The sequence below is a fragment of the Xyrauchen texanus genome, chromosome 4, assembly GCF_025860055.1.
Source record: "Xyrauchen texanus isolate HMW12.3.18 chromosome 4, RBS_HiC_50CHRs, whole genome shotgun sequence".
Classification (NCBI taxonomy): domain Eukaryota; kingdom Metazoa; phylum Chordata; class Actinopteri; order Cypriniformes; family Catostomidae; genus Xyrauchen; species Xyrauchen texanus.
The window spans coordinates 16,896,366-16,923,276 of NC_068279.1; the positions used below are offsets into that span (position 1 = coordinate 16,896,366).

The following is a 26,911-nucleotide window of genomic DNA, read 5'->3' on the forward strand; positions in this document are numbered from 1 at the left end:
TCCGGAGGCCTGGGCCTATCAAAGACAAACACAATTGCATTATGATGTCAGATATTATTACACTGAAGTATCCAAATAAATTCTGTTTAGACTGAAACTATTTAACAAATACCTGTGGAGGACTATCTTCCAGAATAATGTCAATCAGGCTCCTGAAGATCATACCGCAAATGGTCTCATCCAGAAAAGGCAGAGTTTTGAAACGTGGGTCAGGTGCAGTGCTCACATGAAGGAACTGAGTTAGTCTTGAGTAAGTATCAGGATATCTCTCTTGGAAGTTCACAAATCTCTCTTGGACTCAGATTCACAAATGTTGAATCTGAGTCATTATGACTCATGGATGCCAAGATTGTGTTTCAGTGGCATTATCATTACATCTGGTCAGTGCTCATCATATTTGTCACTGTTTTGACTGGTTTGAGGGCCTGAACCATATCCTCAGCTACTTTCATGTCATCATCAGACAAAGTAACAATGTTCTTGATGTTCATCTTAACACTCCTATCGGTAAGTGCAGAGACAACAGCAGCCTGCTGTTCTAGGTAGTGCTCAAGCATGTCGTGGCTTGAGTTCCACCTGGTCGGTACATCTTGCATTAGCTTATGTGAAGGAAGCTGGAGCATTTCTTGTTTTGTCTTTAACACTGCTGCAGCTGTAGTGCTTCAATGGAAAAAAGTGACCACTTTTCTCACTCTGCCTAAAAGCTGGGACATCTGGTTAACACTCATTCCCTTCTGTGAAGCCAGATTTAGAGTATGCGCAAAGAATCCGTTGTTTTCAACCACTGAATAGGGACACATATTCAGGGCCATGAAAGCGCTGATTGCGTTGTAATATTTTGAGCATGGTCGGAGTTGGCTAGTAACTTAATTTGAAAGGCATTAGGAAGAGTAACCTGCTGATGTTGAGATTTCTTCCATGTACTGCTTCGATTAATGTCAGGATGATGTTTTTTTTATATGTGTGTGCATATTTGATGTGTTGCCTGTCACCTGAGGAAGTTTTGTGAAACAATTGTGGCAAATTGTATTTGTTCTGTCTACGACACGATTGCCATCCCTATACTCCACTGGATAACCAAAATATTCCCATACTATTGAGTTGTATGTGCCGTGAGGGTCTGCAATTTCAGGTTATTAGCCATCTTGAGATAATTGAATTGCTCAACTTTGCAGGCGTGTACACATGATTGGAAAAGTGGCCACACGGCACGTAGTTGGAAGATGCTAAAACAAGTGTAAAGTCATACTTGCCATGACTTACTAACCAAATATAATAATAATTTCACGATTTATATGTAATGTTTACTGTGAAATGAGAAAATAAATTTTGTTGTAGTGTGTGTAAAGAGCTCAATGGGGCTGCATCTTTAACTGATGGCAGGCTGCTGGGGTTGGAGAGGGGCGTGTGTCGTGGTTCGGTCTTCTCGAACCACGACACAGGATCGTGGATGTTTGTATCGCGATTTCAGTTGTGGTTCACGTACAGGCCTTGTGTTTAGGGCTGAGGCATTAATCTTTAGCTGGTGCAAGATTATTCAAGAGGAGGCGTTCAAAGAGTTTGTAAGTGTGACATAGCAGTGATATGGGTCTGTAGCTCTTGGGGCTAACTGAGTCTTTACTAGGCTTAAGCAAGGCAATCACGTGTGCAGTCACGCAGATTTTAGGTCAATTCTCTGTTGACAGACAATTGTTGAACAATTCTAGAAGCCCTTTTGTTACTTCTGGGACAAGATGTTTAATTTCCTCAGTTGCAATCTTGTCTAGTCCCATGGCTTTCCCTGGTGTTAAACTGGCTAATCCTGCTTCCAGCTTCTCCATGGTAAAGGGATTTGTGTAACCAGGGTCATCGGGGTACTTCTTTCTATCAAGCTTGTTCTTTCCCTTCTGCTTATTCTTCTTCTTTCCACACTTGGCATTCAGAAGCAGTTGGTTGTCAACTTGGTTGGCCATCACTTTGGGTTACTGAGGCGCTGCTGTAGGGTCACCATGGAGCTTTCTGATTAAGTTGCATGCCTAGACATGTCAGTTGTCTCAACAAGATTAGTTCAGGTCTTCAGCCGCACTTGGGAGATGTTCTTCATAAAAGTCTCACCCATTTTGACTGTTTCCTCAGAGAATGTATCAGCTTCAAACATGGTGATACGTTCAGTAAGGTCAGAGTTGTATGGAAGGATGGTGATATCTTGGAGTTATGAATGAGACTCAACTGATTGTAGTCCATCCACTCTTCAGCTCCCTCCCTGCTGTTGGGTGTTGTGATTGTTGAAGTCTTCAATGGCTATATGCGGCATGCCATGCATGTCTGGAAGTGCCTTTCTTGCCACATTTGGCCCCATGCGGAAGTTTGTATACAGATGTTACTGCAATGCTGCTCAGTTCGACTGTTATCAGTGTTATAAAAATGAGTTGCTTCAGCTGTTATGCCTGTCTTAAAAAAGACTGTGCTTCCATACTGACGATGTGGTCTTTCGATGACTAGGTCATAGCCAGGAATCTTGGGGCAGATTTTGTTGTTCCCTCTATTAATCTCCTGAAGGCGGAGGACATAACATTTACTTCTGCCACATAGGTCAGCCAGCAGTTTGCATTTTGGTGTTGAGAGCCCTTCAGCTGATCTTATTACTGCAGCCGGTCATAAAGAGGGCCCTTGCATTTGACACCGCCTGCTGCTTCTGTTTCAGGGGTGTTTTCGCTTTGTAGATCTTCAAATCTAGTGATGTGCACAAGTTTGTGTGATGGTTAGGCTTAGGGATAGTGTTTGGAAATACAAAATATCATTAGCCTGATAAGAAATCAATGGAAGTCTATAAAAGATCACTAATATAGTCAAACAAACCTGTGCGTGTGTTGGTGTGTGCGTGCATGTGTTTTCTGCATTGTGGATGTTTTATAGTCATATAATATGTGTGGTTTTATTTTGTGTTGTGTCTGATTATTTTATTGATTTGTATTTTATATATCTCTGTATTTTATTATTTCCCTTTCATTTCCCTTTCATTTCCAAAGGTGGGTAAATTTTGACCCAAACAAAATTATATATTTTTTTTACAACCACTTAGATTTATCGAATCAAGTCCAGATTTTTTTGGTATGTGTTCAGATAGCAAATGGAGAAAAAGTCACTAAGTCTTGTACCACTCAGATAAAGGATACCAGTTTTATTAAAGAAACAAAATTAAAATGGGTCAAACTTTACCCAAGGATTATTTGAGCATTTAAGTGATTGGGCATGTGCTTTGCAAAGATTTGCAAATGATCTGCAAATAATGATGATAAATATATTAGCATATTTGCAGAGAGTCATTTGCTAAGCACTGATATTTTTATAATGAAGGTAAAAGGAATGTCACCAAATTGGGGTAACAATTGTATTTTACATTTCTTAATCAGCTCATCTGCTCCAATAGGACAGACAATCTTGTATCATTCAAATAGGGCAATTAGTGGTCTTCATATCCCACTGTAGACCTTAATAGTCAGAAAAAAATTTCAAACAGAGGGAAATTGTGGCAAGAATAACTCAAGCTTCACATTGAAAGCCTGCAGAGTTAAAGAGCCAATAAATGTGCTAATTCATCAACACAGGACACCTCCGGCAGTGGCGAGAACTCTACTACGCCGTATCCCACCTCCTTCCCAGGTCTTCGGCACCAGTGTTAAGGGAATATAAAGGAAAGGAGGAGCCGAGAACCGGCTATATACAATATAAATAATAGATGAATGAGAAACTTAAACAAAAGACACAAACACACACGACGATCAGCTGACCGTAAACGATCTCTGTCTCGTCGCACCACCTTCCGCAGTTGGCCTTTATCCCTCTCGGAGGCTTAATTAGCCTGATAAGGGACCGGGTGTGCAGCATCACGACCTGGCCCCGCCCTCTACCCTGTCACACATGTGAAACTGTTAACATGTTCAACTCATGGATACTATGATTACAGTTTATACTCTTTAGTACAGTGAAAACAAAGCTCATGCACAGATGCATAAAGATGCGTATAGGCTAAAAAAAAAACGGCCTGCATCCAGATAGTCCACAGGGACTGTGCTCATAAGAAGATTTACAAATTTCATATAGAGGCACGTGGAAAACTGAAGTCTGTCAGTATCTTTGTCTGGTTTCCTCCTCTTATGTTGTGTCTTTGACCACACTGATTTTCTTCTGCAGACTTTATTTTATTTTTCATTCCCCTCTCCTTTATCAGGTCATTTTATCAGAACTTTTCCTTTTATACCTTTCTCTTTAATAAAAGCTCTGTTTTGATCACAAACTACAGAGAACTGCATCACAGTTTAATAACTGAGCCTTTAATGATGGCACCTTTGACTGGCAATTGCTGGAGCCTCACAACCTGTGAGATACTGTAATATGAGAGCTTCTGATTGGATGGTCTGTGATTAAAAGACTAAAGATTAAAAGACAGAGACATCATTGGTGATTCATAACCTGTTGAGTTATTTAGACTCTAATTAGAGTGTTCTCCTGCAGAGAGATGTGGTCTTTCCTAATAGCAATGCAACCTTACAGCTTATTTTATCTTTATTTCGAATTATTATTATTATTATTATTATTTACTCTGGCCCTCTTCTTTGAGGTTAGAATGTGCTGGTTAAATCTTTAATTGGTTGCCTTAGGGAATGTTCTGGAAAGCTCTTCTCTTTTTTCTTTACAGAGCGCCACTCTGAGTTACATGTCATGCAAGTGTGTCATCGTAGTGCCATCTGAGACTTGCTATGCTGCCTTGAGCTGAGACAGAAATCAAATGGAAAGAATTTTTCTCTTTTACAGCCACATTTAGCAAATGACAACACACCAGAAAATTTTTTTCTCTTCTTTTTTTAAAAACTTTTTTCTAGTGGTGTGTTGACCTGCATTGTGACTTTTGCTGCTCTCCAGTGGCCTTTGATTATGTCCAAATGTCAACTCTACTGATTAAGTCATACTAACTAGCCATGGGTTAATTTGGACCTCAGTGAATAATACTGTCCAACAAATTGACTATGCAGAGCATATTATTTGTACACATGGGACTGTATAGGGTTGACAACAACAGAGTAGTTACAGAGCTTGCTGCAGAGTTTCAGCTATTAGAAGATTAAATTAAGATTTATGTAACACATTTTAAAGACTTGACTGTGAAATATCATTGCATTACATTGTATTGTTTAAAAACACTCCCTTCTGGCAAAACATGTAATTAAGATGAAGCAAAGCAATAGAATGGAATGGAAAGGAAAGCAAAATGAGAGGTTGACCCCAGAAAGGAGAAGACATTTTGTGACAGACAAGAAGGAAATGCACTGCGTGAGTGTGAATTTGGAGAATTGAATCATGTACTAAGGTTTTTCTTGTAATTGACTGGACAGTCTGAAGATGAAACTGCAAAATTTTAATGGTCCAAAGTTTGAAGTGGAGTTAAATAATGTGGTCTGTTGCTATAGTGATATCAGTTCCACTGGTATCAGTGCTACTTAAAGATGAACTGTGTAAATGTATGTATGTGTGTGCATCTGTCTAGTTGGTCATGCACTGTAGATGAGATAATGGAAATACAAAGATATTACTTTAACAATCATTCAAGTCATTTGTGGCATGCGCTGGTACTGTATGACTGTATGATGATTTTATTATTTCAGATATCAGATTATTTAGGTAATTCCTGCAATTCTTGTTAAATGTGCTGTAGCCTTTTTCGAGGAAGTGCCATGATGTGACGAGGCAAAACTAGACCGCTCCAAACTTGTGTGCTTGCAACACTGAGAGCTTTGTCAATTATAAACAGAATCTATATCTTTGTCCAATCGCTCGATTACAGAGTGGTGATACGACATGTTTAGTTAACAGTTCCCTATCTGTCACTCATTCGATGTTGTGTCGATGTAGTGATACTATGGGTCACTCTTGAGAGCCCGAGACACCTCTGATCTTTGATAAAAGGCCAATGGGAATTACGAGTGGTATTTGCATGTCCCTCCCCCGGGCATACGGGTATAAAAGTAGGGAATGTGCATACCGCTCATTAGATTTTCTCTTCGGAGCCGAGTCAAGCAATTGCCATCCCTCACCTCTGCTAGATCCTTAAGTTGCATTACAGCAGCTTTCTCACCTCTCTGCACGGGTGCACTGCAAAAATCACCCCTTGGCGCTTCAGCAGATCTTAAGAGTATATTCTAAAAGAGCATTTTCCCTCACAAAAGAGTAGATTATACAAGAGCGGCACACATCGAAATGTCTTTTTAAAGATGCCTTTCCGATTGTGTATTATTCCTGTTTACGGTTGATACCTCTCGCCTTCTGATGGCCACGATTGCTGTCTTTTGTGCCTGGGCACTGCCCACGGCGAGACATCTTTCGTGGATGCGTCATGTCCTCATTGTGAGGCCGTGATCATGGCAATGTTGCGGTCATGGCTCGCTTTCGTAAGGCTTCCTGTCTCAGTCCTTCTACCTACGGGTATGAGGCCAGCACAGCGAGTACTGGGTGCGATTTGGGGACCACAATGGGACCACCTCTGCCTCCCATTCCCCGGCATGCTCTTTGCTCCCGTTAGGCATTCGGATAAGTGCGCCGACTCGTCCCAGGATGAGTTTGACCTCTTATTCGGTGCCTGTGAAGGTGATGAGCTCTCAAGTGCAGCATCGAAGAGCGGGGTTGTCCTGTCTGACGCTTCCTGGGGTGTGGTCGCCCAGTCACACGCGGACACTGAAATGACGGACATGCTTTCCCGGGAGTGGAACCCTCCACTCTTCCCTCGCAGCTGGATGATTGGTAACTGGGCTTGCGGCTCTGCTCACAGCCACATCCCGCCCCACAGCCAGTGCCTTTCTCTGCCCGGTCCTGATCTCTCGGCTCCCCCGCCCTCACTACCCTTGATGGCGGAGTGGCCAGGGGTTACTCGGCGATGCCCCCAGTGGATAAGGCGCTTGCGGTGCACCTGTGCCCGTGTAGCGCCACCACCTGGTGTGGGTGCCCGAAGCCCCCTTCCAAGGCCTGTAGGTTCACATCTTCCCTGACGGCTAGAGCCTACGGCACTGCCGAACAAGCCACTTCTGCCCTGCATGCCATGGCTCTCCTGCAAGTCCACCAAACCAAGGCGCTGAAAGAACTGCACGAGGGAAGTTGATTGATTCAGGAGCTGCGATCGGCAACCGACCTTGTCCTCTGAGAAACGAAGGTTACAGCACGGTCTCTCGGGTGGACGATGTCCACACTGTTGGTTCCAGAAACGGCATCTGTGGCTGAACCTGGTCGAGATGTACGAGGCTGACAAGACACGGTTCTTGAACGCACCCATCGGCCTATTCGGCAACACCGTCGGGGACTTTGCCCAGCAGGTCTCGACGGTGAAAAAGCAGACGGAAGCCATTCAACACATCTTGCCCCGGCACAAGATCCCGCACCCTGTCTGCTCGTCACCAAGGGCGTCTCCCTGTGGTGGCTGCACCGGCTCCGCCCCAGTCCGCCCCTGCAGCCCCTCCCTGGTGTCAAGCCCCCCACAGGAAGCAGACACCACCCATCTCATGGCCTTATAACTTATAATAGGCCATTGAATGCAGGTGTAGTTTTAAAGAGAGGCATAGACTTTGTTTTGGTGGTAGTGATGGTGGGGACACGTTTATATACAAAAAGTATATATAATGACTTAATTTATATATTCAAATTTATTTTGGTAAAATTGGGCATTCTAAAAAGTGTGCATTTTGCACAGCCCTACATTACATGACAGGTGACCAGAAAGTAGTCAGTATATCATGGCCTGTGAATAGTTATGACTAACACGTACAGTCAGTGCTTATGTGCTGTTGCGGTTGGTTTTTTGTGACAGCTCATTGGGTCCTGTGGGTTGATGGCTCTAGATGCAGTGTGCAGGGAGAGATCAGCCAGTGGATGTCTTCCTGAGAGAGGGAGGAGACCCAGCAGGAGACACATCCCATCCCCTGACACCTTCACAGCTCCACAGAGCTGCTATTATCCTCTTGCCTTCAGGGACAGGCTCAGCATCACAGGCTTAGAAGTGACAGTGCAGTACTCTCACTATAAGACATGCAGATACACACACACTCACACACACACACTCACACACACACACACACACACACACACACACACACACACACACACACACACACACACACACACACACTCACACACACACACACACACACACATATCTCAAATATTCATCTAAATTATTCATACCACAGGCACACTCCCGTATTCAGGAATCAGGAACAAAATATTAAAACGCTAAAACAAACATACACCTGCAGTACCTGTCACAAGATGCAAACCTGTAATCAAACAGGCCTGCAGGGAAACACTCACTCTAGCATTCAGTCATTCCCATACTGTATGCATAAACAAATGCTTATATTCACAGTAGAATGCATTTATATTCATAGAGAATATGGCTTCACCACTAGCTATACTGTTATCCTGCATCATTTGTACATGGTATACAATGTGATTTTAATGAATTCATACTTTTCAGAACCAGTTCACACAGTTGGCAATACAATGTAATTTGCTGATTGGCAGGTGGAAATTGATTTAATATTCACACTCGTCAAATCACAAATGAAATCTGGCACTGGCACAGCAGAAGAGAACAGCTTTAACCAGTAATGTTTCTCTTTTCCCCACTGCTTCTTTTCTGATCTATAACACTATGTATCACAATTTTTGTTCGAGGGTAGGAAGTGTTATTTCCTAATGGCTTATGCCTCAAAAGTATATTAAATGGCTATTATTCCCCACAAACTTTGCTTTTGTGACCAGGACAGTGATATTTTGAAATGTACCTATTTCCAATGAGAAAACGGGCGCATTTGTGTCTTTTCATTCACAAAGTCAGAAAAAAACAACATGAATCTAAATTAACATTTATATTAAAGTAATACAAAAGAAAAGGCAAAAATAGCAGGGAAACTTGGTAAAACCACCTTGTTGACCCATCAGGAATGACTGTATTTTTCCTATGACCTCCCAGCCATACTCATCACACTTCAAGGCGTCCAGCAAGGAATTGATGACGTTGTATAGCACCGCCCACAACTGCAAAGCCCTGCAAAGGGTGGTGCGAACTGCCAGACACATCATCGAAGGTGAGCTTCCCCCTCCTGGACATATATAACAGGCGGTGTGCACTGTTATGACTGCTATGTTGCTCAGAACTGCACACAAGACTTTCACCCACTGTTGCACCACTTTCATCCACTGTTCAAATCAAAGTGATTTGATTTGATTTGAAAATTCCAAGTAACAATTGTCCATCTTGCCTTCCAGAGTTTTTTTGCAGTGTTTGCAGGTGAAATGAGGTGCCCAGGGTTTATCTTAAAACATGACAGGCATGCCGAAATATGCCTTGTAGGTCTCACACATCTTAGCAGATGATTCCACAGTGTACTTTTTCGCTCTTGTCTTGATAAATTGGCCACAGACATAGCAAAATGCATCTGCTGGATGCTTGCAGCCTCTTGATGCCCTTAGGCAGCTGGAACTAAACTGAAATGGTGGGCTTAAGGCCCTTGTATTTATACTACTATTTATATTACTGGAACATTCTATAAAGTTCTAGAAGTTACTCCAAGTTTACTCAGCACTGAATCTATCTGGAATGTTCTGGAAAATAGGTAAATTTCAAAATATCACTGTCCTGGTCACAAAGTATATAGTTTGTGGGGAATAATATCCATTTTCCATACTTTTTAAGCATAAGCAAATTAGAAAATAACACTTACTACCCAGGAGCCAAAAAAATAATAAAAAATTGTTACACAGTGTTATTTTAATACTTCCAAAATTAACTAGCTACAGTGATACTGCTGCTCCCCAGATGCAGAACAAGAGTGACCTCACAAATTATTATTTTGAATTGGATTTTGTAAATAGACTGGATAAGATCAAACAAAACAATGTTAGTATTGATTAAGTTTGAATTTGTTAATTCTACTCGATAAAGCTGTGCAAACAAGCATCAGATATAGCTGCCACATGCTGGCAAAGTAAAACTGTGAGATTTCAATGGAATTCACTGTAAAATAGCTTATCTCTTCTCTCTGCATCAAGCTTCTCTGCTAAATGACTTAAATGTACATTTAAGTCATTTAGCAAGCCTTCTCATCCAGAGCGACTTACGAAATGTGCTTAAATTATCTCAAGATTGCAATCCCTGAGATCCCAATTGTTCCACTAATTTTAGTTTTTTTGTCTGACTTGTGCTTGTGTTTACACATTATTAGTCACAAGTGGCTGGTCAAAGTCTAATTTAGAAATTTTGTTTTTAAAAACATTGATATCTAACAGTGATTCAGGCAAAAACAAACATAAAAAATACTACAGCATAATGGGTCTGAATCCTTAAGGATTATTATTTCTATGTGAAGTAAAATGTTCTACTGCCGCAGTTCTATCTGTCATTTCACATGTGCTTGATGCAGATATTTTGAATGTTTTGCAGTTTCTTACATATGCATATAAATAGTCTTTGTTTTCAGAAAATATTGCAGACACATCCTCACCTCTTGGGACATTGAACAGGAGAGAAATACCTGGTCGTCTAGTAGTTATGTCTGGAGATGGAGACTATTGCAACCATAAATTGACTACCTTATTCTTCCATATTGAACTAAAAAACCTCAGACAGAAGATTATATCTTTGCAGGAATTATTATTTTTATTATTATTATTCTTTTTACATTTGAGCGTTAAACCTTAATTACAATGTAAATTGAAAATTTTACTAATTTCCTTCATGTCAGTTATACAATGAAGCAAAGAGCAAAACCTTACAAATGAAAATGAAAGTAACGTTTTGAAATTATACTGAAATACAGACTGTATTTTCTTTAAAATGCTCAATGAATGCACTACACCAACTGGAGAATGAGTGGATGTGTTTGTTCTCGTCCATGCTGAAGATCAATGCAAGGTACCAATAAACATAACTTTAGACCTGAAATGCGAAACATGTTCAGCAGAACTGATAACATTTCAAGTTTTGCGTAACTGTCTTATAGGTGATACAATGCCAGAATATTGTGAGAGTCATTGAGTGGTGGATCAACTCTTCATCGTATTAGGCCATATTGGGCTAAGGAAAACTAAAAAGGCAGGGAGCTACTGGCAGTTAGTGAAGTGAGACAAACAGAGGTGTGAATTCCCCTCTTAAGAAGACTGAAGGCCAGGCATCTCATTCTGAATCATTTGCAGAAGTTTTATTTATACATGCAAAACAGTCAGCCAACATAGCATTGCAATATTCCAAATTTTAGATGATAATATTCTGAATAATAAGCTGTTTGTAAGCTCAGATTTTGCCCTACATTTCCTGATGTTGTAGAGTGCAAATCTGTGTAATTGAGTAGCCATTGTGATATGGTCAGTCAGATAAAACAGTAGACCTACTTTCAGTTTCTTGGGTGCCATTACGTTGATCAAGTCCACCTATAATGTAATATTGTGCTTATGTCTTATACTGGGTGGGATGAAAAGGAGCTCTGTGTTTGTCAAGTTGAGTTGAAAGTGCCGTCATTCATCTAGATTAAGAAAGTTCTTCTACTGAAATTGGTCTTTGCTTATTGAAATTCCGACCACTGTCCCCTTTGGCCGAAGCTGGAAGGTCCCTTTTCCGGGTGAAATGTCCACAGAGTGGACAGAAAAGTAAGTTTTGAAGCGATTTGATGTGATACAGTCAACAGGAATGCATATTTCATGAACCATACACCCTAACCAAAACATAACAGTCAGTGGAGGATAAATAGAATCTAAGAGGCAAAGTGCAACCTCAGAAAAATTATTATTGAATATAATTACTTCCTGATGTCTATAGGACCAGAACCTGAGTCTCTGAGGTTGTATGCACTACCAATAGCACCACAGGAAAATGTAAACACTTTTGAATTGATGCAAAGACATCTAAAGGGATATACCGCTTCTTAGTAACTCTGCAGAATGGGGTTGATGTTATTGTACCGGAACATTTGGTAGCAACATGTCAAGTTCCTGTGTGATTATGTTGGATTAAGCCCAGTTGGTTGCATTCAGTAAGAAAGAAATGGAACCCAACCCTTAGCTAATGTGGCATAGACCTCATGCCTTCCAAAATAACTTGTAAGGTCTGGCCATAAGATAAGACTCAAACCATCAAAGTATGGTTCCTGTGGCAGCAGACACATGTAGCAGAATGAGGATGATCTGGAGGCATCTCTCACCAACCACAGGGGATGAACAGCCAGCAGGGCAGTTTCCATTAAATGGATGCTTTTGAAGCCTGAATGGCATCCAGCTGTGTTCTGAGAAAGAAAATTGGACACCTGATTGAAAAGAGTTCAATTAAGTGTTTTTGCCAAGAGCAGAGGTAGAGAGACCAGTCTGTGGTTTTCCAGAAGTGTAGGATGGAGTGTAGGCTTTTATTTAGCAGTAAGTTTACTAAAACCATCCTAAATGTGATGGGGAGTGTGTAAGTTAGACTGAGAGATCTGACTCCATTAGAAAATTGAATGTTGTGAGAAAACCTTTCCATAAATGTGGGGACTAACTACTTGTGAATGCATGGTGTGGCTGCTGATGGCTACCACTTTTTCAGTGATAAAAGAGACAAAGTCATTATCGGTTAGAGAGGTGGTGGGAGGAGGTGGAGGGGTAGGGCATAATGTTGGAGAGATAAATGTCATAAATAGTTGGCAGGTGATGACCTGCTAATGGTCATGCCATGTTGGTAAGAGGCTTTGGCCACCTCTATCAAGATGGAAAAATGCTCAGAATAACCAAACTTCTGTTCTGGGTTCATGTAATCTCTGCTTCTGGCCTTCGTACAGACTCTGATCATGTGGCTATAGTCAAAGATGTTCTTCCTCTTCCAAGTGAACTGCCTGGTACTGAAATATTATCCTAAATCATGTTGCTCTGATCTTGTGCTGTTTGGTCTGGCTTTGCCTATGCTAGCTCTTATTAGAAAGCCTAATTCCTCTGCTGCCGGACTGTTTCAGCATTTTTGAAACTCCAATTTGTATATTAGTAAATGTTTGTTGTTAAATATTTGCGTCTTTAGAATGCTATACATACTTAGATATTAATATTAAGAATAAACATATAGATTTAACATTTGTAATTAATTAAATGAATTATATAAAAACATGATATTTTAAAATATTTTTAATACTTCTTTTGAGTTGCAGCACGCAATATTCTACAGTATATCCAGGGCCCTATAATAGCCAGTTAGCATTTGTACAAAATGTCTGTAAAATGTCTGCCTTTAATTTAGAATTATTTAGAATAGAATGCTAGTTTCCCCAATCATATGGCATATTTATGTGCTTTGGAGAAATGTGTGGAATGCTTTTTGTTTCAGGGAACTGGATGTTTCATATATAAAAAACATTTTGGATCTTTATGTCTGTGTGAGGGAACTGTTTCCCACCCATATTCTATATAGAGGAACCTTTAAATGACATTCACATAATACAAAGAATATCAATGCATTTAAATAAAGAAATGAATAAGGAAAAGCTGCATCATTAAGGTGCCATGTTAACTAGCTCAGTAGAGAGGGGTCTGGATTTGTTTTATGTGATGGCCATCTAGTGTCTGAATAAATGCATCACACAAAACAATTTGTCTTAGTCCTCACAGTGATTATACAGAAGAGTACACTTTATATTAGATGACCTTAACTAATATGTACTAACATTAAATATATACATGATTTTGTATTTACTGTGTAAGTACATGTTGTTCTGCAAAATGCCCATATTTGCAGCTACTGAGGTAGAGGTATGGGTAGGTTTACGAGTAAGGGTAGGGTGAAGGCTATAACTTGTTGATGGTGGGTAGCTTGTATCCATTTAAAATACTGTTTGGTCACTAGTTTATCTTTCTGAATTTTTGGCTCTAATTTGTCCTCTCTCTCATTTTCCTCAGTCTCTAAAGCAGTGAATTAGGTTTTGGGGTAAGTGTTGGGTTAGGGTTTGGGGTAAAGTTAACAGTGTAACTACAAAATGTAGTTAAATGTAAGTACTTGAAATGTAATTACAATGCAACAACATGCATGTACATAATAAATACATTGTATCAAATGGTTAGGTTCATAGTAGTTAAGTCCGATCTCTGGTCCCATGAGTGGTGCAATTTCAAGGTATATTCTTAACATAGGTTGGATAACGATAGTTTAAAGCAAAGTAAAACCAGTAATCATTTTTTGTAGTATTACATAAACAAGTTCCACATCTGGGCAGAAAAGGCTGAAATTGAATAATACATCAACAAGAATATGTGAAACATCTTCTAATTGGAGCCTTGACAGTAGAACACAGATACACCCTCTCAGTTCGAAAACTTTGATAAATGAGGCAGGCCACAAATAATCACTGGGTCTCTCTGAAAGTAAAGAAAGCTAATGGCTAATTATCGTGATGACCAAGGGGCGTTTGATTTTGCTGCCCACAACTGCACAGCATCCATCACAAAAAACACAATCTCTGCTGCTCTAACAAGCATACATTGCACATAATTAGAGCTAATTGTGTGTACAAATGAGATACAAATGTGATGTTGGTGTACTGGAAATGTATGAGTTTTAAACAAGTATAATATTTATAGGGAAAAATTATGAAAATAATAATGTATGACAGAATGAAGGATAGCTATTCTTGAAAAGAACTGACCTTGCAAAATCGGATTTTTATGTCTCTTGGAAAAATTAAGAGTGCAAAGTCCCAAAGCATTTTGTAGAGATTAAAGGATGATATTTTGGAGCAATGACGTCTGTGACTTTCAAATTGGTTGGGACTTCAATGCTCCTGAACTAATAAGGCTTGCAACAAGAGCTCATTAAAGAGACAGTTCTCACTCTATCATCACTTCTGAATAACGATAACGGTTTCCTTGCTGGCTTCATCAGAAATGTGCCACTCTTAAGGATCATCTATTTAGCAGTTGAATTTGTGTGAAATCTTTATAAATTGATAATGGAACAGTTTTGATAAAAGGCAGTTTTTGCTAATATAGTCTGTAAACAATAATGGTCAAAATCCTCTCTAATTAGTTCACACAAACGTATTGCATATAAACAGATTCTGAAATACACTAATCATTTTTAGAACTTATTTTCCACTCCACCGTTCATTAGTAGAAGGTAGTGACATGTAAATTGCAGTATGTGATAATTGCTTCTTGTTTGTATGTGTTTGCGTGTGTGTGTATAATGAAGAGCTAGCCATGATTGCAGTACAGATGTTGTGTAATGCGTGCTGAAGTTAAAATAAATGCTCATGGTTAAGTGGTTGAGTTGTCCTCTCGCCCTAAGCTGCACTCACTTTTCACCAGTGTGATAGAGCTCCAGGGTTTGGGTGTTTTAACTGATAAATAGTGTCACTGCTTGTCTGGTCACATCCACAAATATGTCATTAACTGTTCTTCCTCAGTATTATTAGTATCTTGGGGTGCATGATTCAATAATTCATAAATCATTGTGGTGTGTGGTGGAAGTCTTGAAATGAAGAAGTCCCCTTTTTGCATTTGAGGTTTTGAAGTCAAATGTAAGTTTTGTTCCAGTTCTATTTGATGCTTTTACAGTTTTGGGGTTAAAGGCATATGGTAAAGCTTTTAGTTTACGACAATCAACAAGTAACCAATACCCTAATATACTGTATTTGAAAGTTTATATTAAACTATTTATTAAAACCAAGTCACATTAAAATTTAATCAGTTTATGCATTTATTTATTTTTTTTACAAAGTTCCAAAAATAATAACTACCTTAATACAGTAACAAGCATATTTAGTGTTTCTTTAATTTATCACTATTGCTTGCTGTTGTTTGACATTATTATTCACCTTCTTTCTGGACCATTAGTCAACAAATGCTTGGTTAACACCTCAGGTGAAAGGAAGGTCACAGGTACAGAGGAGCAATTTTAATTGAGTTGTGTGCTCACTAAACTCTCACAGTTCATATTGTTTTTCGAATGCATTTCTGGTTCATTTCCATTTGTAAATGAAAATGGGGATGTCTGAGGCCTCATACACTCTATAAAGTTTCAGGAGTGACAATCAAATTTAAATGCAGGAGTGAATCCCTTAAATATATAGTTCACAAAAAATGAAAATTGTCTCATCATTTACTCACCCTCATGCCATCCCAGACGACTTTCTTTCTTCTGCTGAACACAAATATTTTTAGAAGAATATTTCAGCTCTGTTGGTCCTACCAATGCAAGAAATCAGAAGGTCCAAAAATGACATAAAGCCTAATGCAACCCACAAGACTTCAGTGATTTAATCCTTGTCTTCAGAAGTGATATGATAGGTATCAATAATATTGATGTTTCTCACCTGCTTCTGAAGACATGGATTTAAACGCTGGAGTGTATGGATTTATTTTATGGTGCCTTTATGTCCTTTTTGTACCTTCTGAGTTCTGGCAACCATCCACTTGCTTTGTATGAACCTTCAAAGCTGAGATATCCTTCTAAAAATCTTTATGTTCTGCGGGAAAAAAATAATAATAGACATCTGGGATGGCATGAAGGAGAGTAAATGATGAGAGAATTTTCATTTGTGGGTAAACTGTACCTTTAAATGCTCATGACAATTGCGATAATTCACTATTGATCACCATAGCAACGCTGCAGCGTTTCGAGCCTGTGAACAAGAAACCAGACTTCCACCAGTGTGAACCGTTTGCTATTTTTGAGGAAAGAGATTATCCAGCAGAGACGTATTATCTATCATACGGTAATGTTATGTTTGCTGCCGTTGACAGAATCGCAGTGTTTTGTTTATGGACGTCTAAGCGGCTGCTGTGAAACAATGTGCACGCTTTCTCTGGACTGTAATGTACGGGTTTCCTCGAGACCGCAGGGAGAGAAACTACAGTGGAGAGGGGTTGGAATATATGAATGAATTAAGAAATAATCCTCTGTTTGTGTGATGTGCACCAGGAGAATATGGTCACATCTCACACTCTCTATTAATCACATAATTAACAACTAGTTTTTCAGTTCAGTTCCGTACATTGTAAAGCCTAATGCTCAAAATAATTAATTGTTTTGAGTAGGGAAATTTTTAATCATTCAAATTAGTTCAAATAAATGAACCATTGATGTTTGTTTAGAACCTTCTCTTTATTTAGTGTTCACATAACTTACACCTTTTAAGTAAACTTAGTTATTTAATGTTTTGAGTTTAATTAACTAGTCTCTTTAAATTTACAGGAATTTAAATTACCTGAAACTGGGAAAGGGATTTTTATTTCCCAGTATGCTTTCAGTAGAGTAATTGTTCAAATTAAATGTTTTATAGTGTGTCTTTGTGCAAGATGAATGTTAAGGGAGATACTTGTTAGTGTTTAATGTTTTGTTGTGTTGGTTAGAAGATTTCTGTCATGTTAACAGTTTTGGGGGTTACAATTATGGTGAATAGCGGAGCTTGAGATTAGTCTGAGGACAGTTACAATGTGAGATCTTTCTACAGTATGTTGATATAGGCTACTTGTTGAGCAATTGCTTCTAATCAAAGCATGGTTTATCCAGTTAGCACTGTACTAGCTTGTTCTAGCTAGTTGTGTTCCCTCTACTTGACATATTTAAGATGAGCATACATGGTGATTTTACGTTCAGCCAAAGAGTTACATTTAAAGTTAAGCATCATTAAAATGCATTTGTTAGCTTATTCAGTATTTCAAATTTAGAAAAAAATCAACATGCATGAGAAGTACAAAATCAAAATCTGATGGTTCTGCTTACTTAAACTTGTGATTTTTTTTTACTTAAAAAAATATGACAATTATGGAGATTATAGACTGCAATAGTTTGGTTCTGGAAGTAACAATCCCATTCATTGATTAACGAAAACTTGTAAACCTTTCATGACCGACCTGCCGTGAGTGCCGAGGTTGTTAATTGAAGGATGCATCTGCTGAAGCCATCAGTCTGCACAAGCAATCAGTACTATTAATCAACAACTTTAAATCAATAGTTTTATATTTTCCCACCATTTTTTATTTGGTTATGTTGTTTGCAATGCCTCATGAGAATGTAGTTAATTCCCTCATTAAAGACGTTTTGTCTTTTTGACCGATTGAAAAAAAATGTTTTTTTGCTTTAAATCCAAGTTTTTGATGTTGTGATTCTTCACAGAGCTGGTTGGTTTGGTTCATTACTTAGAACTCTCTTATGAAGAATTTGTATAAAATTCCAATGGGAAAAATGAATTGGAAATACTTCCAGAGCAAAGAAATTTGAAAAAGTGTGCAGGCACTGTTGCACTCTTTTGCCCCTTTGACAGTGTATTTACTTAATTATGGTAATTATATGTCACTTTTTCCTGTCTTTCACTGAGCAAGGTAATATTGGCCCCCTGACTGTATATTGCTCTGGGCCCCTTTCCTATGAAAACATCCAGTTTAGAATTTGTTGTGGAGCCCCCTGGACCATTGGGCCCCTAGAATTGTTACCACCTTTCACCCCACTAGCTATGGCCCTGATTACCATAAAAATGAATTTTGAATCATCCCTCCTTTTCTTTTATAAAGCAAAAATCGAGGTTACAATGAGGCATTTACAATAGAAGTGAATGTGGCAAATATTTAGAAGGTTTAAAGTTAGAAATGCTACATTTATAATTATATAATAGCTCTTAAATTAATTCTTCTGTTAGAACTTGTTTATTATTTTTAGCTGTAAGGTTGTTTAAAGCATAATATTTATAGTAATTTTTGGGTTTGTTGACATTACATTGGCATGGCAACAAAGCTGTACAGTTGGTTATAACTTTACACAGAAAAGGTTAGTTAGCGATTTTATTACACTACAATCATGTTAACATGCTTATTGTTTATTGTGAATGAGTCTTTTAGCATTATTTTAATATTTATTTTTGGCCCCCATTCAGTTCTATTGTAAGTGACTCACCGTAACCTCGATTTGTGCTTTTTTTTATATAGAAAAGGAGGGCAAATCCAAATGTATTTTTGTGGTAATCATCATTATGCCACAAATGCTGTCGACTGAGCTTAACTTGTATCGAACCCGGAATATTAATGTTTAGTTTATAGTTATTCAAAACTGTGATATATTTAAATCTTTTGCAAACTTGTTTCTGTTTCATCATCATTGGACTTCTCTGTTTGTGCAATCATATTCTTAGCTGCGTTTAAGTTTGGATTTTGATTTAATACAAGTAATTGTGCGTTGACCGAATGCTACAGTACATTTCATCACAGACTTACTGTTAATGGTGCTTAATCTCGTTTTTACCAAAAATATGTTAAATTAATTTACTAAGATTTTACTTTTCCATCCCCTACCCACCCCTATAGGAAGGAAGGGAGTTGCTCTGGGAGCAACTTGCTTGTATTGTCAGATCTGATTGGAGGAAAAACCTCTCTCCTCATCCCTGCACATTAAGCCCAATGTCATACTGACATGAGTAAACATAGGTTGCTATGGATACATTCCTTGCCTAAAGAGGGGCATAATCTTCTCAACATCTCAAGGCACCTTGAGAGACAGGAGAAGCTTGCATCCAAGGAGAAGGCAGAGAGAGGAGGAGCTTTCCAGTTTGGTACTTAGTATTCCACCCAGCTCTCCATGACATCTCTCACATCTGCATGGCCAGGTGACGTCTGTGGAGAGTGAGGATTGATTGTAAAGCTTCATTATTACAATCTTACTCCTCAGGGATTCTGACCTGGTGACAGCAATTCATGATAGCCAACTCTGTGTGTTTGCTTGCATTACATTCTCTGTCTCTTTCTGTCTTTATACTGCACCATTAATTTGCTTAAACACTTTCCCCCAGGGATATTTTTTTCCTGGAACATTTCAGAGACAAAAGCAGACTATATAACAAACACTGTATTATTAAAGTCATCAAATGGAAAGGGAGTAGTTCAATCCAGTGCACTGAAGAGCAAAACGGAGAAGGCTTTTTTTTTAGCCCCCCTCTCTCTACCACATTATCCTGGCAATGGTCAATGCGTCATATGTTTGAAGATGATGGAGTGTACAAGGATGGAGCAAGCCGGAGGATGAGGAGGAGACTTCATAGCAGGAGAGATAAAAGGAGGAATGAAGGAGAACAGGTCAGAGAAGTGCAGATAGAAGATATAGGGTGCAAATCAGGAATATATTTTCATTTCATTAATCTGTTCATTTGTGACTTCAAAGACCAAAACTGGCAAAGAGAAAGATTGCGTGGAATAAAAAAAAATCCAGTTATTTGTATTTTATTTAAACATTTAAAATTGTACATTTTCATCCACTTTCACTTATTACTCTTTGATTTCGTCGCTTAACCTTCACTGCAACTCTCAACCTCATTCGAAATCACGAGCTCCCTCATCTTGTGTCTTTTGTTTTTTCTTCTCTTTGTCAGTTCATACTCTCATGCATGTTTAATTTCATCCATGTATTTCCTATTCTCCCCTCTGGGTTCTCCTGTAATCTCTCTCCCTCTTTCTCTCTCTGTCTTTGCTCTCTCTCTCTCTTTCTCTCTCTCTCTCACATGGTTCTTCAAGACAGCGCAGCGCTGCTCTACATCACAGCTTCTCTTTCCAGCTCTCCTCTGCTCTCCTCCACTCCGCCTCACTCTTCTTTCTCTGCTCCTTTCCACTCATTCAGACTGCATGCTCCCTGTCATCTCTGGCACTGTCGGGTCTGTTTGGCTGCTGCTGCCAGTGGAAGTGGATCCGGACACCCTGTATGGTCTGAAGGTGTTTTACCGACCCTGTGGATCTGTGGGGAGGGGAGGGAGGTGCATGTGATGGGCTTTAGTGGGAGGAAACAGGTTGTGCGGCTTTGCGGCAGGGCTGAGGAGGGTCATGCTTCATGAGTTGAGTGGATTTTGGACAGAGACCCCTCACACATCACTGCCCCAATGTGGGGTCCTTTTCAGGATGGCGGGAACATCCGGCCAGGAGCGATGAACCAACTGGATGCTCCACGGCCACTCAACTGGACCATCAGGAAACTGTGCCATGCAGCCTTTCTTCCCTCTGTGCGCCTGCTAAAGGTACTCGTGGGATGGAAAAATGGGGGAGCAAGAAGAAAATGATGTAGTTTATGACTGGAGGATGGTAGAAGATATTTTAAAAGATGTCATATTGGCGTGCATTGGTAGAATTAGTTATAGGAAAAGAGAATTATAGAACATTAAATCTAAGCTTGCATTGGTAGATTTGTGTTGAAAAGAGAGAAATGTTAATAAGAAAGGGGAAGCTTTCCAAATAAATTTTCCATCTTTTATTCTATGCATTGTCCCTCATGATATGAGGAGTGTGAGTGATTCTCTGCGACTCGTTCTCTCTAAAGCATTAAGCTCAAAACTACATTCAAACGCTCTGAAATTCAGACAAGAAGTGCTCTTCACTGGAGCTTTTTTGCAGTGCGTTGTCCTAGCTAACTTCTCTGTCTTATTTGATAATGGCAGGTACCCCATTCATGTGGAAGCACATTATCATAGCCTGAAGTGTTCATCAGCTAAATTAAAAACTGCATCACATGGTGTGCAATAAGTGCTATTAGCCTCTCTAGAGTCACGCTTTATTGCTTGCCTGCAAATCACTGTGAACTTGCACTGTGTGGACTTGTACAACATTGCATTGCATTTCACATAAATTAAAAATTAATAAATTGTATGTGTGATAAAGATTATAATTACCTTTTGTTGTGGTATTTTACACAGAAGTGTGAACTAATAGGAAGTAATGAATGTTTGCTGCACACTTGGGGCCATGTTAGTTGCTTTATGACTGACAGAAAGATCCAGAGATATCTAAGGTGATACTGTGGCATAGTAAATGACCTACCAATTGCATAAAAGTGCATTCAATGTAATTTTATCTAGTATTATAGTGGGTTATATTAGATATTGTAGTTCATTTTCTACTGGTATTATAGTAAAGTGAAGAACGGTCACATTGCTTACGCTGTGATGTTCTACGAATTCAGGAGTCAAAACCTTTCCGAGTTATGACTCATAATGTTATGAGTGGATCATCATTTTTTGGGTTCAGCATCTGGAGATGTGGTGTTACAGAGAACTATTACAGAATGCTCTGATGTTGTGTCGTAAGCTGTATTTTGCACAATTGTTCTGGCTGTGAAAAGTAGAGGACTGGAGCATATTTATAGCTGTAAGTTCATGAGTGGATTTATAGTAAACAGCACCTCTTTGCTTGCTAACATCAGTCAAATGTATGAGCTGTGCTTGTGTTTTCCATAATACATTTCCATTGCTGACTTGCTATTGTTTTTCCATTGTGAGTACGGCATGCGTGTTTCACACACCCATAAAATTGACATTTTTGAATTTAATTCCAATGGACTTTCGCCAGTTTTCTTGGTTCCCGGCAGGCTGCTGTGCTCACCAGCCTGGTACGCTTTCTTACCCGGTCTACCTGATTCCACTGGCCTGCCTACCTGGCAGAATTTGTAGCATGGTTGCTGTGGACGGCATGGCTGTGCTTTGTGAAAGAGGGATTTTGCTTTGTAGTGCCTGTCATCATTGTGTGTTCCCGTTCATCATTTGGAGTCCTGGAGTTTGTACTCTGTGGCGGGGGGAGATGCGGGTCGGTTTCTTGGTTCCATCCACTGCACGAGGGACAACTCTGGCCATGTCATTTTTTCCCACTCTGCACATTTCTTTTGAACTGTTGGATCGAACTTGTACACATAAACATTTTCACTTTGGACTGTTCATTTTACTCCTAGATTGTTATGTTGTGCTTTTGTGGACTGTATTGTTTTAGTGATTTGTGTTTGTTTTGATGTATTTATGTTTGCTGTTGCATGTAAAGCACTTTGAGCTCAGGAAAAGTGCTATATAAATTAAACGTATTGTTCTTATTATTATTGTAACAATGGTGCATATTTGACCTCTATGTTGACCTTTCAGGTCAGCGTTATTGATTGAAAGGGCTATAGGGCATATGTGCTTTAAAATTGTGGTCCAAGCTGGTTTATGCTGGTCTAGCTGGTGGATGAGCATAGCCATGATGTTCACCAATAAAATATGCAGGTCTGCTTGCTTAACCTGAAGGATCATGCCAGTTTACCAGCCTGAACCAGAATGGGAACCCATGTTGGTCTCAGCTGGCCTTTTCAGCAGGGTTGTAGGTGACTGACCAGAACAAGTGAGGGTACATGGGTTGGATGGATTGATAGAAGACTGGTGTCCTAGATATGGGGTTATCTTTTTTGTTCTCAGCAACTGTCAACAGCTGTGTGTTTGTCCAGCTCTGTTCTAAGGTGTAGTTTGTCAATAGAGCATTGGAGTATGGGCGTACACATCATATTGTATACAGTACATGTATACGTGTGTGTGTCTCTGTTTGTGTGTCCTTTGGGAGAGAGATTGAGAAGGTGGTGGGTGGCCGCTATGAAGGCAGCATAGCAACACATTAGACCTCCCAGAGGTAATGCTTCTTTTTATGAGAACAAATACCACTCACACACCTAAATGGACCCTTTTCACAGACTTTGATGATGTTTCTGCCTTATTTAGCAACGTAAATCTAGAAAACGTTTTTATATTGTCAATGTTTTTATTATTTAGTGTAAATTTATAACATTAAACTTTGTAATATTTAACCCTGTATTTAGTAAAATAAAAAAAAGATATAACAAAAACCTGTTACCACAGATGCAATGAGGTTTCTAATACAGCTTTCTAAAAGAGTTACAGAAAATATTCCACATTTTCTCTTCTGAATGTCATAATCTTATGACTGCTTCATTTGGAAAAATGTGGAAACGTATAAGTGCTGTTTTTCTTCTTATGTTGGAACAAATGATTCACTCCCATTCACTGCTATCGAAGTTTATGCTACAATCGTTTACTTCCGCGTTCCAAAACCCATAAGTGTGAAAAAAATCCATAGTTCGAAGGACGCGACCAAATCAAATGTAGGGTGAAGACAAGTAACTGGGAAACTTTCTTAAAATGCATCAAAACATTGTTTTGAAGGGATAGTTCACTCAAATATGAAAATTATTGTATCATTCATCATGTTGTTCCAGACTGTTACCCATGAAATGATAACATTAACTTGAATTTTGATTTTGTCTTTAATTCCTCTTGTGCATAACTCACAATGTACACATTTAGTTGCTGTTGTTGTAGTTTAAGTGTAGTTTTGAGTATTTATATGCACATTTATGTGGTCAAACTGTAAAACAAAACAATTCACAATTAATATCCAGTATTGTACCAAATAAATGTATACAAATTATAACATCAGCTTTTAGATGGTAAACACTAAAATATTTGCTTATAAATCAAAGATATCCCCTACAATGCAAAATATCACATTTTTCCTAGGCGATCACATGAGCCCACAAAATCAACATCCTTAAAGGGGCAGCACCCAACACAGACCTTTATGATTTTATTTCTTCTGGGACTGACAGCCTCAATTACCATTCCATTTGATTACAGCAGTGTCAACAGTCTTCAGAATTTCTTCTCTTTTGTCTTACAAGACAGTCATACAGGTTTGGAAAGACATAAGGGGGTAAATGACAGAAGTTTTATTTTTGGGTGAACTAACCCTTTAAAATGATTACAATGGCTTAGGCCCTTACACAATGCAATTTTACATGGATAAAGATCTCTACATATAGTATATTAAACAATATTTATAGCATGATTAATGGAAATAAGTCAATGATTCACACTGTAACCACTCCCCCACAATGTTCAAGCCAAATCTATGTCCCTGACCTGTAGGAAAAGAAGAGACAAAATAGTTATACTGTAGAACTGAAGAAGGTCAGAATAAATGCTTCATGAGATGAAATCTTTTGCAAGTTATTGCAGTATCATTATTTTTTTCTTCTTCTCCGTTACCTAAGCAGTTTATATTGGACATCGACTGAACTGTAATATGTTGATGGCTGATGTGAATATGGGGATGCAAAATTAATGAAGCAAAGCAAACATCTTTTCCCAAACTTGCATTTGTCTCTGCAGGTGGCTGTGTTCTCAGCAGGTCAAAGAGACTGTTAACAATGAACTGTATACCAAGGAGAGAAATGATACCATATTTTGTGGATCTGATGTGACAACTGTTGCATGATTAGGTACTGCAAAATGTGTATGTAATGTTTTGCAACAGATTTCATGATTCATTTAGCAATTGACAGGATAGGATGTGTGAAATTGGCTCAGATTGTCCTTAACATCTCCCGCAACAATATTGTTTAAAGACATCTGTCAATTATGTGATAAATAAGATGAATTAGATGTGTCGGCATAACTAAATGTTGGAGACTGAGAGAGACAATTATATGCAAAGTGGCCACAAACATATTTATATTCATGAATTTCTCATGTGAACTCCAGGCTACCCCTTGTTGAATAGGAACAAGTGTCTTTTCACTGTTTGTCTCTGGTGTTTATCCTGTGAAAGGAAGTTGCATTGAATATTTGCTACATTTGGCACCAAGAGAAATTTGTTGGACTTACTGTCCTTTGTGAATAAGTTTTGTTGCCATTTACTATTAGGTTCTCCTAGGTGTAACCATCAAGAAAAAAGTTTTATAATACTTTATTTGCGCCTGGAATACATGAGAGTTTAAAGGCGGCCGGTGACGATGGTTTGAGAGAGAGAGAATTACGGGCATGTCTGTCGTGTGTGTGTTTATGTTTGTGCTTTTGGTTTGAATTTAATTAAATTATCATTTATGTTGACAAGCCGGTTCTCGCCTCCTCCTTGATCATCCTTTAACTGTGTTACATTGGTGCCGAAAGCCCGGGAAGGAGGAGGGATGCCCGTCGCAGAGTCCTTGACACTGCCGTCCACCCAGGGGAGCGCCGCTGCCATCTGCCGGGTGACGGAGTAGCCCGACCGCCCGGATGCGGGGAACGGCCGCCGTCCACGGGGCAAGTGGGGACTGGATACCCCGACCGCCTGGAGCGAGGGAGCCGCATAAACTTAGTTTTGACATGCCCGTAATTCTCTCTCTCTCGAACCATCGTCACCGACCGCCTTTATCCCTCGTGCGCCTCATCAGGCGGATTGGGGACAGGGCACGCGATATTCCGACCCGGCCTGCCCCTTCCGCTCTACAACAACTTAATTGTTAATTTTCAAAAAGTTTTCAAACACATTTTTCAAGGTAAAAACATATTTTTGCTGCCTGGGCCGCACCAACACCAAAGGAGCTCTTATGGGGACAGACTGCCCTCACTGTGACTACATGAGTCTCAAGACTCTCGGCTCTGGGGTCGCCCTGGTCCTGATGGACAATTCCGGCTCCTGTGCCAACAACTTCCTCTGTTTTAAGTCTCAAGGGACCACATTATGAAGCACGGTGGGGCCGCGAGGTAGAGATGGATGAACCTGAGGAGGATCTTCCATCTCTCAGGCATACTTAAGCCTCTATGTACTGTGACACAAAAAGCACTGCAGTCCCCAACGGGAAGAATCCACCTGAAAGTATAGGAATCTAGAGCTCCTGCATTTTTCTATTATGTTTCGACTCAAACTTCCATGCTATTATCGCTAGGAACGAGTCCATTTTCATTGCAGTGCTACCTTGCATTGATTGAAAAGCACGCATACTTTTTGGATTATGGTTTAAAAATGGCGAAGTTCTCTGAAAGGTTAGGAGTTTGGATCCCTGAAATTATGATTTTGTTTGTGCATTTATTTATTTTGTGTAATTTGATAATTGTCCACGGCACACCTGACAATCTTTCACAGCACACTTGTGTGCCGCAGCACAGTGTTTGGGAAACACTGGACTAAATCACACAGACTGCCACATGCCTGTTTCCACTGCACTTTTCAAAGAACGCTCCTCTCCCGTCAGCAAATCCCAAGGGACTTTCCAGAGCACGTTCAATTGGGGCAGATCCAAGGGTGGAGCCATCTATGAGCAAGAAAGAAAGAAAAAGAT

At 39.4% G+C, this 26,911-nt stretch overlaps 1 protein-coding gene across 13 annotated transcripts in view; it reads left to right on the forward strand.

Moving 5' to 3' along the window:
• The window catches only part of LOC127643178 (transient receptor potential cation channel subfamily M member 3-like), a 183,842-nt gene that overhangs the window by 11,143 nt on the left and 145,788 nt on the right, over positions 1-26,911 (forward strand). For 8 of the 13 annotated variants that reach the window (XM_052125787.1, XM_052125793.1, XM_052125789.1 and 5 more), the window contains exon 1: positions 20,931-21,020. The exons of the other annotated variants lie outside the window; for them this stretch is intronic. In XM_052125787.1, coding sequence (XP_051981747.1) covers positions 20,931-21,020 — 90 coding nt within the window. Of the gene's footprint in view, positions 1-20,930; positions 21,021-26,911 lie in introns of those variants that run through there. 13 annotated transcript variants of the gene reach the window in all.